The sequence below is a fragment of the Epinephelus fuscoguttatus genome, linkage group LG17 (assembly GCF_011397635.1).
Source record: "Epinephelus fuscoguttatus linkage group LG17, E.fuscoguttatus.final_Chr_v1".
NCBI classification, from domain to species: Eukaryota; Metazoa; Chordata; class Actinopteri; order Perciformes; family Serranidae; genus Epinephelus; species Epinephelus fuscoguttatus.
The window spans coordinates 33,863,600-33,877,523 of NC_064768.1; the positions used below are offsets into that span (position 1 = coordinate 33,863,600).

Below are 13,924 nucleotides of genomic sequence, written 5' to 3' on the forward strand. Positions count from 1 at the left end.
CTTACCCCTACACACAAAAAGAAATTGGCACACCCCTACCCCTAGCGGAACGCGCAAATGTAGGTGTAGGGCTAAGGGGGGGTATTGGGACTGGCCCACAGAGTAGATACAACATGCATGTGGAAATATGACTGATTGGATTATATTTGCAGGAAGTATAAACTTTTTTTTAGGCCAAAATGGCTCTTTTAACAGTAAAGGTTGCCAACCTGTGGCCTAGTGTATGGACTACTTGTAGCCTAAACAAATGTTTTTTTTTTAAAACTCAAAACAACAAAAGCCAGGACACAATTTTAGAGCCTTAGCGCTTGATTTAACTAGTAATTACCATATTTCCTACTGTCATCGAACCTGTCATCTGGCGCATGGGAAATAGCCTAGGTGTGTGTGTGTGTGTGTGTGTGTGTGTGTGTGTAGGCAGATTGTAGTCTTCTGTCTTCTGTATGTTGGAGCATTCATAAATCTCCGCCCAGCCAATGGGGAGGCTCCTGTTAATCCCAGCTCGGTAAAAACCGGTGTGAGCGCAGAGGCAGCTTTAATCTGAAGAGAGAGTCAGCGCAGACACACAGAGAGGCGCACTGAGGCAGAGAGGGACTGGAACTTTCTGTTTTGGAGATGCCCGATATTCCTCTAAACTTTCCCACCACTTTGTTGCATTTTGGAGGTCTGTGAAACCCCGAAGAGGAGAAGACCCGCTGTGTGCGTCTTCCCACTTCATCCACAGTTACCGAACATCACCGGCTCTTCTGGAGAGGATTGCGCCGCGCTGCTGTTCTCGTTATAGACTCCTCACTCTGCGGACATCCCGTTCAGTCCGGTCGTCATGTCCTCCGGTGATGCCTCGGAGCGGAATCGGCGGGTCAGCGTGCTGTCTTGGGATCAGGTGCGGCGTTTGGACTCCATCCTGGGAGAGAGCGTCCCGATCCACGGCCGTGGAAACTTCCCCACGCTGTCCGTGCAGCCCCGGCAGATCGTCCAGGTGAGACCACGGTCTATCCAACTGTCTTTTGATCAACTGTAAAGTCTGGAGTATAGGAGAGTGAAAACTTGGATGAACTATTTGATCTCCACTGTTTTTTTTTCTTTGCAAGAAATAATGTAACTTTAATTTACTGTGGAGTTTTTACTTTGTGCGTAATTTCTTAGATAGGCTACCTCGCTGGGTGGATACATTTTAATACACTGTGGGGTTTCTATACCTGCAAATCATGAGCGTCATGTCACTTTAAAAAAGTTGTCAATAATGTTAATAAAAGTCTTTACAGTGTCATGAGAGGTGACCAGGTTGGAGATCTGTGTCTAACCCCTTACCCCCAACACACACACACACACACACACACATGCACACACACGCAAAGACAAATACACACTGACAGCCCAGCACTGCACAAAATGACAAGCTGAATGAAGCAGTGTAAAGGTGTGTTTCTGATAACATTGAACAGATTAACAATCAGCCGACACTGATTACATGTGTTGTAGCTCTGCTGACTGATTTTTCTGGACTGATTGAAAATTCTTTGAAGTCTCATCTCTGACCTGAGGGGAATTAGTGACATAGAAGACATACCTGCTAAAATGGATGCGTTTCAGTGGATGTCAGAAAAATAAAGTACATCCACTTGTTGCTCGAACAGTGCGGATATAAATAACCCAAACCCAGCACAATCACGCCTGACTGCTATACTGCTACTGCTTTTACACATGTGTAAGTACATGTAAGGATTTGAGCTGATTACACTTAAAAACACATTTGATCTCTCTCATGTTTAACACAGACATAAGAGTCGGGATGATCTAACACTGTGACTGCAGTTTTCCACTAGCTCACTAATGCTTCTGCTCCTGACGTTAGTTTTTTCACAGCTCTCGTGAAGCTGAGTGAGAGATAATGACTGAGCTGCAGTGTATTCACTGGGAATTAAACGTATGGGGAATTGCCTAAGTTGCAGTTTCCCTGCACATTACTGAAATGTCTTTGCCTGTAATCCAGGTTCATATTTCACTTGAGTGACTCATATTTTCTGTGGTGATCCTGTGGTGGAAGAAAGACCCTCACATAAAAAAACATTTTAAGGCCCTCTATAATCACAGGACCCTGCATCTACACTCAGCGTTCCCACTAATGTCTTTCCTTCATCACACACTCCTGCAGATAACAGGGCCCTGAGCCAGAGTACAGCTTTCTCTCTGTTTCCAGTGTTGGTCCTGTTTGAGAGCTAACATGTTTGCATGTTGGATGTGGCTTTAGTTTAAGTACAAAAATACACATTTTAGTAATCCAGAGTTTGTTTATGAATACAGCCTCGAGAATCTTAGTTTTTTGTAGGTGAAATTCAAATTAGCTGTGCAAAAGCATCTTATGAAAACAATAGAAGATATGTTTGAAAAGTTGGGAAAAAAAAGTAGAATCTGGGATCTGAGTGTGTGTATTCTGTTTATTCAAACCTAGTGATTAAAATAATATGTCTCAGGTGGACAGCTCAGGTGCCTGGGCTAATGATAAAACATGACAAAGGACCATCACTACTGTTCTCTGATGTTGTAGCGTGTTTATTACAAATCAGTGCCTGAAATTCATTTTTCAAAATTTGGGGGGGACTCTCTCTTTTATACACTTTTGGGTTGGGTGGGGGATCTATCTAGTCATTTTCCCCAATGTATGAAATATGCTGAAATATGAAATATGAGTGGCAAGCTTAAAGAAATAGAATGAGAATAGAGCGGCGGCCATTTTTATGCATACTGTTGAAATTGCAACCGTTGTAGTGGCTTAACTTCCATGTAAACTTCGTATGATCGTCGCAAACTCACTGAGGTGAGGTGTTGCAGTAGGCTAATGACCAGACGTGCAGCGAAGTTTTTAAATAAGCAATCACTCACTTTTAAAATATTACTATAACTGTTATCCTGTTTCGTTTGGTGAAACATAATGTAATGCTACTGTAGCTGCCTCTGAGATAAGCAGCATGTAGACCCGATTTTTTTTTACATACAACCCAGTGAATTAAGGGTTTAATTCGACCAAACCAGAACTGTGCAATTTTTGACTTCAAATATTTAAAACAAAAATCTATCCGGAGCGGCAAAACATATCAAGCCTCATAATTAAGGTAACAGCCTATAAAATCTAAATTAGCCTGTCAACATTACAAATACGTCTAAATGAGCATTCATTAATATTTCTTACCACCAGGTGGCACTGCAGTGGGATATTTCTGATTAGCTGAACTTTAACTTTGCAATAGTTGGTAGTAAAAGCAAACAAATCTCTTGCCACACAATTAAATTATGTTTTTTGGATTTGGAATCCATAACAAGCCAAGCTAGGGAAACTTCTGAAACCACCGCTACTGAGATTTGACAAAAGGCGCCAGGCTGAAGACGACTGATGTGTATTCTAGTTGCCAAAATGTTAAAACTTTTCTTTTTCATTCAGTGTATTTTTACAATAAGAGAATGTCAGAATCACTTTAAGCCTAATACACTGATAAATGAAAATAAAAATGTTAAAAATAACCAGTGTTAATTTCCATTTGATTTTTTGTCTTCTTGTCAAAGCCACAGGGAGCCACTGGAGAGAATAAAGAGCCGCATGTGGCTCCAGAGCTGCAGGTTGCCTAACCCTGGCCTACCCCCGTTTAGACAACAACGATTTCAACGAACGGTAAACTTTAGTTGCATTTGGCCGATCGTTTGCACGACAGCGGCGTTTTGGGTGCCTGAAAACGCAACGATTTGAAAACGGGTTCCAGAGTGCAACGTGTTGGAAACGGCAGCGTCTCTGTTGTCATGTAAATGTGCAATATGCAGTTCCTCTGAAAACGGAGACATTTCGCACATGTGCATTGCGGTTCCAGTCACTAGGCATGCCGACCGTCACAACAACAATGCCGAACTCTGTTTGTGCTGCTCACCCTGTTGATTTGAAGTGAAGTGTAGATCTGTTACTGTAGCAACTCCACCTCGTCGTCCATCCAGACAAAGTTATCTGTGCATGCTTTCGCCAGTGTGTCTTCTTTGTTTTGGTTTGTAATCACGGCGTTGGAGAGGAAGGCGCTTCAGCACAGGCGCATGGCGTCATGCCGTGGTGTTGCTTTGCAAATTTATACTGCCACCAATTGGCCTGGTGTGCATACTACAGCGTTTCCAGTAGATTTTGGGGCTCCGTGTGAACGGGGATTGTTTCAATAACGTCGTCATATAAACGCAGAAGTTTTTTTAAAACGCAAAGGACAGACTTTGTCGTATAAACGGCCCCTAAATTCACATTATCTGTCTGAATATGCAAGAGATGCTGCAACAGGGGAAGGGGCTTGCAGCCTTGTAGAGAGAGGGAGAGAACACACCAGGTGTGTAGTCCAGGGCAGAGTCGGTCTGCCAGTGTGCCTGCATTGTGCACTGGTGCCTGAAATTTACTCAACATCGTTTTATCGGTGTGATCCCATGAGTAACGTTAACATCGTTGCATATTCACCTCCATTCACTTTAATTCATGTCCCTTTGCACATATAAAGCATTAGCTTTCAGTGGCAAAGCAAATTTGCATCCTTGCATCGGAGTTCAACTTTGGTGATCTTTGACCTGTGATGTTGCAGCCTCAACCAATGGCAGAGAAGTATGTTTGAAGGAAACATTGATTGTGATTTTTCAGAGCCAAAATCATACGATATCAGCTGCTTAGAGAGAGCAACAAACTGCCCCACGTGTGAGATACTGACTGGCTGGCAGTGAGTTTGGAGACGGGCATGGAATGTAAGAAAATTATCAGCAGGCTTGCTAACATCAGCTAGAAATCCAGCTTTCACAACCAGCACTGCTAACATTTTCACTTCGGCAGGCGATGGTCAGTTGACTGCATTCGCTCATGTGTGACCATACGTTAAACGTGTGTGAAATCTCTGACACTACCTGCACTCCTGCACTGCTATTCACGCCTGGCAAATACTATGTACCAGTTGTGGATTTTGTTCGCACACTGCGCCTGTGAGTATAGACGGGTGTGAAAAGTCTGCACTGCGTCAACTCACAGCAATACAATTATTTTGACAAACGTAAAAGCAGCCATAATGTTCGCTGTCATGGAATATGTCAAGCAGGTTTCAAGTGTCTGCAAGTTGATTTTCATACCATATGGCCATGAAGGGAAACCAAGGGCTGCCTGGGAGGAAGGAAAAACACACTCAGTGATCTAAACCACTATGATATGTTTTGGAAAATGGTTGACAGTAATGTGAAGTATTCCTGATTCACGGTAAATGGGCTTAAACATGCGAAACCGCCAGTCTGCTCCTTTAATGTCATTTATTTTTAGCCTACGCACCAGACGGAGTTGTCTACCTGAGACAGCTCCTGTCGTCACACACCGGGTAAGGTGACCAAGGCATCACACTCCCAAAGAGCTAGAGGAGCCCCGCTCAATGGTGGGTTTGTCTGAGGGCCACATTTGAATAACATCTGTTTGTGGTCTGGTTGTGAGCGCGCCATGGGAGCAGTGAAGGAAGACTTTTACTGTTACTGACACCTCTGTAGTCTCCATTTAACGTCGACAGTCATCAGCCCACAGTCAGAGTATTTGGTACAGCAGGCTAAATCTACAGAGGCCCTACTGTATGTACATACCATCACACCACATGATGATAAACACAGATACCTGATGTGTGTGTCATAGGTTGTGTCATTTGTTGAGTGAGTTTGTATGTGGGGGTGGAGCTATGGAGCCCAGTGTGTTTTTGTTGGCAACCAAGACGGTTGTCTCTTATTCCAGCTCTGCAGGCTATCCCATTTAAACTAAATTGTTTTAACTACTGGAAGTAGTACTTCACTTCCCGGGACGGTAGAGAGTAGCCTGAATTTGAAGCAGAATGGGAGCAGTGGATGAGTGCCTGTAATAACACTGGGCTTGTGGGTCAGGCTTGACAATGTATCACTGTGGTAAGTGAAGACCAGTGGACTGACTCCACTGTGGCACTTGCCAGACTGTAAACCAACTCCTCACTAGGCTATTGTTGAGAGTGAGCAACATGAAGACACCACATGCTCCCAGTGCTCCCTGGAGGCGGTATCATTCAGTTTGGACTGTTTGGTAATGATTTTTGTTTGGCAGCTTGCTTTCAGTTTTCGTCTTTCAACTCATCATTTTGCATGTCTCTGTGCGCCTCACAGATCAAACAGTGTGGGCGGCGCTGATAGCATCTCTTTGGTTGTTTTTTCCATTGATGAAGTTGACAGGTTTTTCTTAAGATTTTTTAGGGGGGACATTTGAAGCATGAAGGGGGGAGACAGAGAGGCAGGTACGAACCTGCGGCCACTTGCAGCAAGAACACTGCCCCTGTAAGTGTAAGCTACTGGGCGGCCCTTCTCTCAGATTTCTATGGTGTTAGCAACCTAGGGTGAGTTTACTCATTACTGCAGTCAGTGGGTATTTATAAACTATATCAGTGGTTCCCAACCAGTCCAGCCTCGGAGCCCAGATTTGTCTTCAGTCATCAGTTCAATGTCTGCACAGTTCAAAATATTCAGCGTCACTTTTGCGTTTGGACATGTCATCAAGCTGGTTTGCTGTCTCTGTTGAGTAGCTGTCCACTAGTCACTCACTCTACAGCAGGAAACGACACTTAAAAATAATATCTCTGTACTGGAAATTCACTGCACTTCAAAATAAAGTGTGTTTTTTACAAACTTGACATGTTCACGAGTCACTTGTGGTCCATTCAGAATGGACCCACAACCCTTTTTTGGGAACCACTGATCTATATACTTTAAATACAATTGAATCTATACCAACCGAAGTGAATGTAGCAATAAATGACTCAGTGTCCTCCTTTGAGGTGTAGATACCAGGGGGGATACAGGGGACACGTCCCCTCAGTATTTATAACATGTATTTGTCCCACCAAAAAAATCATGAAAGTAGCAGAGGACTTTAATTTTGACAAAATTAGAGATATTTACACCATAAACTGATGCAAAAAAGCCACAAATTGCTGCAAAAATTCATCAGAATTCAGGAGATGTTTCAGGATGTTTCAGGAATGTTTTCTTGCCAATGTTGAAATGAATCCTTTGTTTGAAATATTACTTAGACTTTCATTTTGGTAAATACAATTAAAAAAATTAACTGGTAACTGAATAAATAAAATATGAAAAATCCAGATTAAAAAAAAGATAGTGTGGTGGGTTTATTCAAAGGATCCTCATACAACAGTTCTTCTGATATCCTACAAATTAACGTCCTACAAATGATGTTACATCCTGAATGTAAAATTATGTAATTCATGTAAAGTTACTGTGGTTAGGTTTAGGTAAAAAAAAAAACATAATGAAGACGTATCTTAAAATGACTCAAAGTTCACTGAAAGCTCACAGATCTGAACACTGGTCTCCTGGGGAAAGTCCTGTTTTTTGTGACCAATCCGCTGCCTCAACCTGCGACCTAATTGGGCCACGCAGGACAGGCTCCTTCTTTACTCCTGTCAGCACGCTGGTCATGTGATTGCAGCCTGCCAATAAACATGGGTTATGCACGAATTACTGGCTCATCATTTTATGGGATATGTATGAATTTTATGACGACGACGACGATGTATGAATTTTGGTGCATTACTTTTCGTAGGAAAACATATGAACACTGCACACCGTGTTTCCTGGTTGATTTTTGGAGGATACAACCTACAGTAACTGACACATTTGTAGAGCTAAATTGCTATAATAAGAAGCCCATTTAAAAAAAATAATGAATACAAAAGATACAGTTTCAGTGCTGAATTCAACGCTATACTGTGTAATGTATGATATAGTGTGAGCTGCCTCATTTAGAAGGCTCCTGCGACCTGTTTTATCTTACATGGCTGACGTCAAAATCTAATACAGCTAATCTAAAGGCATTAAAATGTCTGTGAACCCTTGAAGCAGAACCGTCATTGAAACCATCCATCTCATAGGAGCAATAGCATCACGTTTCAGCCTCACTCTGGTCTGAGCCTACAGGTGAAATAACCACCCGTGCATAGGAAATTCAAGGAAGCGTTTCAAATCACAGGAAAAACCATCATCATCCCCAGCTGCCTGCCAAGCTACTGTACGACTGACTGGCTGTTTAGTTTTGGAGTCAATGTGAAGGTCAGGGACTCGTAACTCCTCATTCGCTGTCGCCATATCCTTGGCAGCTGGTTCATCTGACTCACTGCCCAGAGCTCTCATTGGTGTCCAGGGGACTACGGGCTGGTAAATGGCTGGGTCATTTCAAACTGCCATAATAAAAACACATTCAGGCCGCAGCTTAAATGAAATACTCAGGGAAACTATTGAGAGTAGAGAGATTATGCTATGTGTCGCCAAGGCGTTGTCAACACCAGACAGCTGGGCGTGTTTGCGGCTCTTTTTACGAGGCTTTTTAGCTCGAACGTCGACGGAAGTGTCTCCCTTCGCTCGGCTCACCAGGTGCCGGTGCGTCATGTGGGAAATGTACTGGCTCGTTTTATGAGTGCTGAAGGACGGGGATGGAGGGGTTGCCAGAGCTGTGTTTCCTCATACGCTCCTTTTCAGGACCCCCAGACAGGCAGATTATGGCGTGCTGTTAACTGGGACCAACTGTTTAAGTGTGAGGTCAGAGCAAATACTGCTGTGGGTTTCCCTTGCTGGATAGTTAAAGAAAACATCCACTTCTGTGCAGTGTTGTCCAGTGCCCTGTGTAATTTCACTCTGCAAAGCGTCTGACCTTTTCACACTGGAATGTGGAGTCATATGGTGTCTTTGCTTTGTTTAATATTCTTGAAGTGTTTTGAGAAATCGAGGAGATTAATATGTTGCTTCTCCAACCAAACCTTGAGTTTTAAAGAATTATTTTAAAAGTTTGGGCGCACTTTTTCTTTTTCTCCAGGATGGCAAAGGCATGACCCGCCCTACTCCTCATCTGATTGGCTAGTACTCGTTGCCTTTGTTGACTGGATTGCTTAGGTTTAGGAAAGAGGGGTGAGACTGGTTGAGGTTAGGGTACAAATGTCCAGGTAAGCCAGCCAAAAACAGATTAAGGCGGGTCATGCTGTCCCCATCCTAGGAAAAATAAACTTGCGTACAGGACTGGAATTGCATGGATGTATAAAGAGACCTGGATACAGTGTTGGAGGCGAGGCCACGTATATTCCTATAAAAGTTGCTCAGTGGTGCATGAAGCCAAAAAAGCTCTATTTCCGTGGTATGAAATTACCCAGATCTTCCGCAGTGTGATAGCGGCTAACTTCCACCGCGTAACATCCTGTTAAATGCTCCGCTAACTTGAACGTGAATTGAATTATTTAATTGTGCGGCTCCACCAGACTTTCCAAACATTATCACTTCAAATGGATCAAATCCTGATAGCGAAATGAGTCATTTCGCTCAAATAAATTTGTATACTGATTAATAGACATCTCGTTCACAATGTAAGTCTATGGGAAAAAGTCTTTTTGGGCCCAATGGCATCATGTGAATGACCTGGTTGTTGTAATTTTTCCTTCTCAGGGGCTTGGTTTGTTGTCCAATCTTAACATGAACACGCCTTTTCTCAGGGGAAGCAGGAAGCATGGCTGTTTATGTTAAATGTAGGTGTTGTAGATATTTTTATCTTCTTATTACACATCGTATCTCATTTGTTTAATCCATATGTTACGGCCTCCGTACAAACAGAAACAAAACCCGGCTCAGTAGGAGCAGGCGGCTGCAACATATAAAAAGAGGACGCCACACCAAAGGTTACCCACTGGCTTTATTGTGTACCCCCAAAACATTAAACAAAGGCACAAACAAATTAAAGGAAAACAAAGGGACTGGAGACCCCGGGCAAAAGGAGGGAAGACGCTGGGCCAATCACGCAGTGGGCCGTCGCTCCCAGCGTCTCCCCCTAAACTACCTAAAACATGAATTAAACCTAAAGAAAACAAGACACGAATAACATGACTACGAGCAATCTCCAGAACGAACTAACACAACAAACTAAAACAACAAAACCCCAGCACCTAAACGAGCATGGGGGAAAAGAACCTGCTTGGGGAGAGGAGAGAACATTGGAGGAAGAAAAAGACTCCCCACTACCTGTGCCATGTGCCAATGCCTTCCTTTCTCTACACTCCCTGTCCCTCTTATCACCTCCTCCTCCCCTCTCTCTACCTGAGTGCAGATTGCACTCAGGTGCGCAGCAGGCATCGGGAGGAGGGAGACCAGGCTCACACAGAGAGAGAGAGAGAGAGAGAACATAACGCCATACACAAGCAGAAATGCTGAAATGCCAATTAGTGATTTTAGGTGGAGTTGTGTGCCATATTTAAGAACTATTTCTGTGCAGTATCTCCAGCTAATGTACTAGCAGGCGATGAGCACAGGTGTTGTTTTCTTTGCAGCATATATGTAACTCTAAATCCACATTTCTGCTTGATTCAACCAGATAGTGTTGACGTTAGCTTTGGAGATGCTTGGAGGTATTTGTTTCCCCTTGGAAAGCGCTAGGCTAGCTGTTTCCCCCTCATTTAACTAGGATAAACATGCTACAGACATAAAGTCTGTCTTGTCTTCACATTTTTTGGAATGAAATTGAATAGAAGTATTTTCCAAAGGGTTGAGTTCCCTTCACTTTAGTGTCTTTAAAATAAAATGGAGCCACTCACTCACTCTCGGCATTCTCGTAGTTTTTATGTGTACAGAATTATTTACATTTAATATTTATTACATTTATAGTCATAGCCCTAAATTGGCAGACAATCTCCCTGTTTCATTCTGCTCTTTTTGTTTGTAATTGTTCTCTTTTTCCCCCCTGTGTATATAATGTTCGTCACTATGACGTGTATCTTGTGTTAGCACCTTGGGCCATGAGAAATGACATTTTGTTTCTGTGTTCTCTGTATGCAGAGGTTACAAATAAACAAACTTAAACAAATGAGAACATGCTTTTTGTAACTGCCAAGTGCATTATTAAAACTGATTTATTGGATTAAGTTTACAACCTTGCATTTTAAAATCTTAGGGTCTAAAATAAGTTTTGATAGGAGTGCCTGGCTGTATAGATAACCGTCTGCATTGACTGACAGGACAGCAGCAGAGTTTCTACCAGGCAGCTGTGATTTGGATTTCTTCAGAACTGGCCTCGTTTGGATGTTTTTCTCCTCTTAGTGTCATTTGAGTGATGCAACAGACAGGAAGCATAAACATCTCAGCTGTCTGTAGCTCAGAAGTTTTCCCATGCATCAGAGCAGTGCAGCATGTTATGTGCTCCAATAACCAGAGGAACCTTTGCCAGCGAGTGTTTATGTGACAGCTAAGGGATCGCGTTTTCTCAGTGTGGTCATAGGACACAAGTTTAAAAGTTCACGGCAGCACTGTTATTTTTCATCTTAGAGCCTCTTACAGCAGACAAGCGCCGACTCGTCATTTTCCACAGCTTAACTATGTTGTGCTGATGTTGCTTTTAGTTTATCAGTGAAGAAGTAAGCGTGCGAAATCAGGTGTGCAACACTACCATTGCAGGCTACTGTGCAGTGTGATGTGTGTTACCCTCAGGCAAGAGGATCAGCTATGGTTAATGAAGGATCACAGCCTGTATGCAGCCGCTTTGATGTCAAAGTGTCTTTAAGCCAGATACTAAAAACCTGCCTGCTGCAGGAATCTGCCACCGGCTTTCCCTGACTCTGCATGTAGCTTCTGTATTTACCTGCAATTCTTAAATCCTGCAGTGTTCTCGCAGTGAACACATGAAGCCTCTAAATTCAAGAAGAAAAGACGTGTGACTAAATATCTACATTTACTAATTTTTTTTAATTAATTAATCTTTTAATTTTATGGTTTTCCTTTTACTTTTAATTTGGTGTTTTAGACTTAATTTTCTCCCTTTTAATGTGTACATACTTATATTTTCTTTTCTCGACACCCATCACTCAGCTTTTTCTCCCTTTCTGCATCTTTTCTAGGTGGTCAGGGCTCGACTGGAGGAGCGTGGCGTGGTGGTTTGCGACGTCAAGCTGAATGGCTCAGCAGCCAGCCACGTGCTTCACGAGGACAATGGCCTCGGCTACAAAGACCTGGACCTGATCTTCGGCTTAAGTCAGACTGATGACAAAACCTTCCGGCTGGTGAAGGACGTGGTGCTGGACTGCCTGGTGGACTTCTTGCCTGAAGGGGTGTGCAGGGAGCGGATCACAGCCCTCGCCCTGAAGGAAGCGTACGTGCAGAAACTGGTGAAAGTTTGCAATGACACGGACCGCTGGAGTCTCATCTCGCTGTCCAACAACACCGGCAAGAACGTGGAGCTGAAGTTTGTGGATTCTCTGAGAAGGCAATTTGAGTTCAGTGTTGACTCCTTTCAGATCACTCTGGACTCGCTGCTGCTGTTTGACCGCTGCTCGGAGACGGCCATGTCAGAGACCTTCCACCCTACGGTGCAGGGGGAGAGCATGTACGGAGACTTTGAGGAAGCTCTTGAGCACCTTCGCACCAGGACTATTGCCACCCGCAGCCCAGAAGAGATCCGGGGCGGCGGGCTGCTCAAGTACTGCCACCTGCTGGTGCGCGGCTTCCGGCCGTCCTCTGAGACTGAAATGAAACAAATGCAGCGCTACATGTGCTCGCGCTTCTTCATCGATTTCCCCGACATAACTGTGCAGCAGAGGAAACTGGAGGCGTATCTGCAGAACCACTTTGTGGGCATGGAGCACAAGCGCTACGAGTGCCTGGTGACGCTGAGGCGAGTGGTGGACGAGAGCACTGTGTGCCTGATGGGCCACGAGCGCAGACAGACGCTGGCACTTATTTCCGCCCTGGCGTTGCGCGTAATGGCCGAACAGAACGCTATCCCTGCTCTGGCCAACATCACCTGCTACTACCAGCCCGCTCCCTACGTCAGAGACGTCAACTTCAGCAATTATTATGTGGCACAAGTTCAGCCGCCCATGCATACATGCAGTAACTCTTATCAAACGTGGCTGCCTTGCAGTTGAGCGATGACTTTTAGGACACGTGGAGAGCTTTTGGTTTTAACTTTACATTGATGTAAGCTGAGCGTTCATTGAAGTGCTTGGTACTTCTGTAGCATGTGGCTTTTGTTGGTTTGGGGCCCACCGTGGACAAAAAAGAATTAATCTTTTTTTTTGCCAAATTATATCAAAACCATTCCACTAAGTTATATTGATTAATACTGCTGTAAAAAGAAAAAAAAAATCTCATTCGAGCCATTATAATTATACCTTTTTATTCTGTTGTCATTTCATAACCAATATGGAAAAAAAATATGAAGGGTTGATACGTGACAGTGGAACTTTGCCAGGTCTGTTTCTTGTCTGATGGAGGCTTGCATTGGGTCTTTAATGAAATGTAAATAGTTTGTACGAAACCAGAAAGCTGTTTTTTGTTCTGTCTGTGGTTTCAGCTGACCTTATTGGGAGATAAAAGGACCAAAGAAATACTTTCTTGTGTAGCATGACAAACTGAGACTGTACGTGGTTCCAAGTGCCTGAAACTGACCAACTGTCTTTATAGTATTTGCTCTGTAAGAATTGTTTTTGGAACTTTTTCACCCAGGTTACTTTGCATTTCTATATCCAGGGTCAGGGTATTTGTTTTTAAAATCATTAAAAAAACGTCAAAAATGGAAAAATGTGGTACGTTGGTGGTCTTTCTTTACACTTACTAAAAACGTTCTGAGAAGTAAGATAAGGACACGCTGTTCTAATATGCTCCAGTTGACTCAAATTAATGTGGGGATGTGCGTCATGAATGCATTCTCTATCTCCATTCTCTGTATCTCACTGTCTCAGTTTCTAAAGATCTCCCTCCGTCTATCTTTTTACTATCTGTCTCAATCACAAACTCCTCAGTGTGTTGTCTGTGCTCCGTCAGCCAGACACTGACTGGCCCAACACAAACACTTACTTGTTCAAGCTCTGTTCACCCCCCCACCCCC

General features: G+C 43.4%; 1 protein-coding gene across 1 annotated transcript; it reads left to right on the top strand.

Moving 5' to 3' along the window:
- Window positions 1–386: 386 nt before the first annotated feature.
- On the top strand, window positions 387–13,597 carry tent5bb (terminal nucleotidyltransferase 5Bb). The gene is made up of 2 exons (XM_049601427.1): window positions 387–979; window positions 11,937–13,597. The coding sequence occupies exons 1-2, from the start codon at window positions 824–826 to the stop codon at window positions 12,960–12,962; spliced, it is 1,182 nt and encodes a 393-aa protein (XP_049457384.1). The 5' UTR covers window positions 387–823; the 3' UTR covers window positions 12,963–13,597.
- Window positions 13,598–13,924: the final 327 nt, after the last annotated feature.

Excerpts from the sequence above, each read along its gene's own strand:
- tent5bb (XM_049601427.1), top strand. The coding sequence starts at position 824 with ATGTCCTCCGGTGATGCCTCGGAGCGGAATCGGCGGGTCAGCGTGCTG. Across the intron at positions 980-11,936 it reads AGCCCCGGCAGATCGTCCAG|GTGGTCAGGGCTCGACTGGA; the intron begins GTGAGACCACGG and ends CATCTTTTCTAG.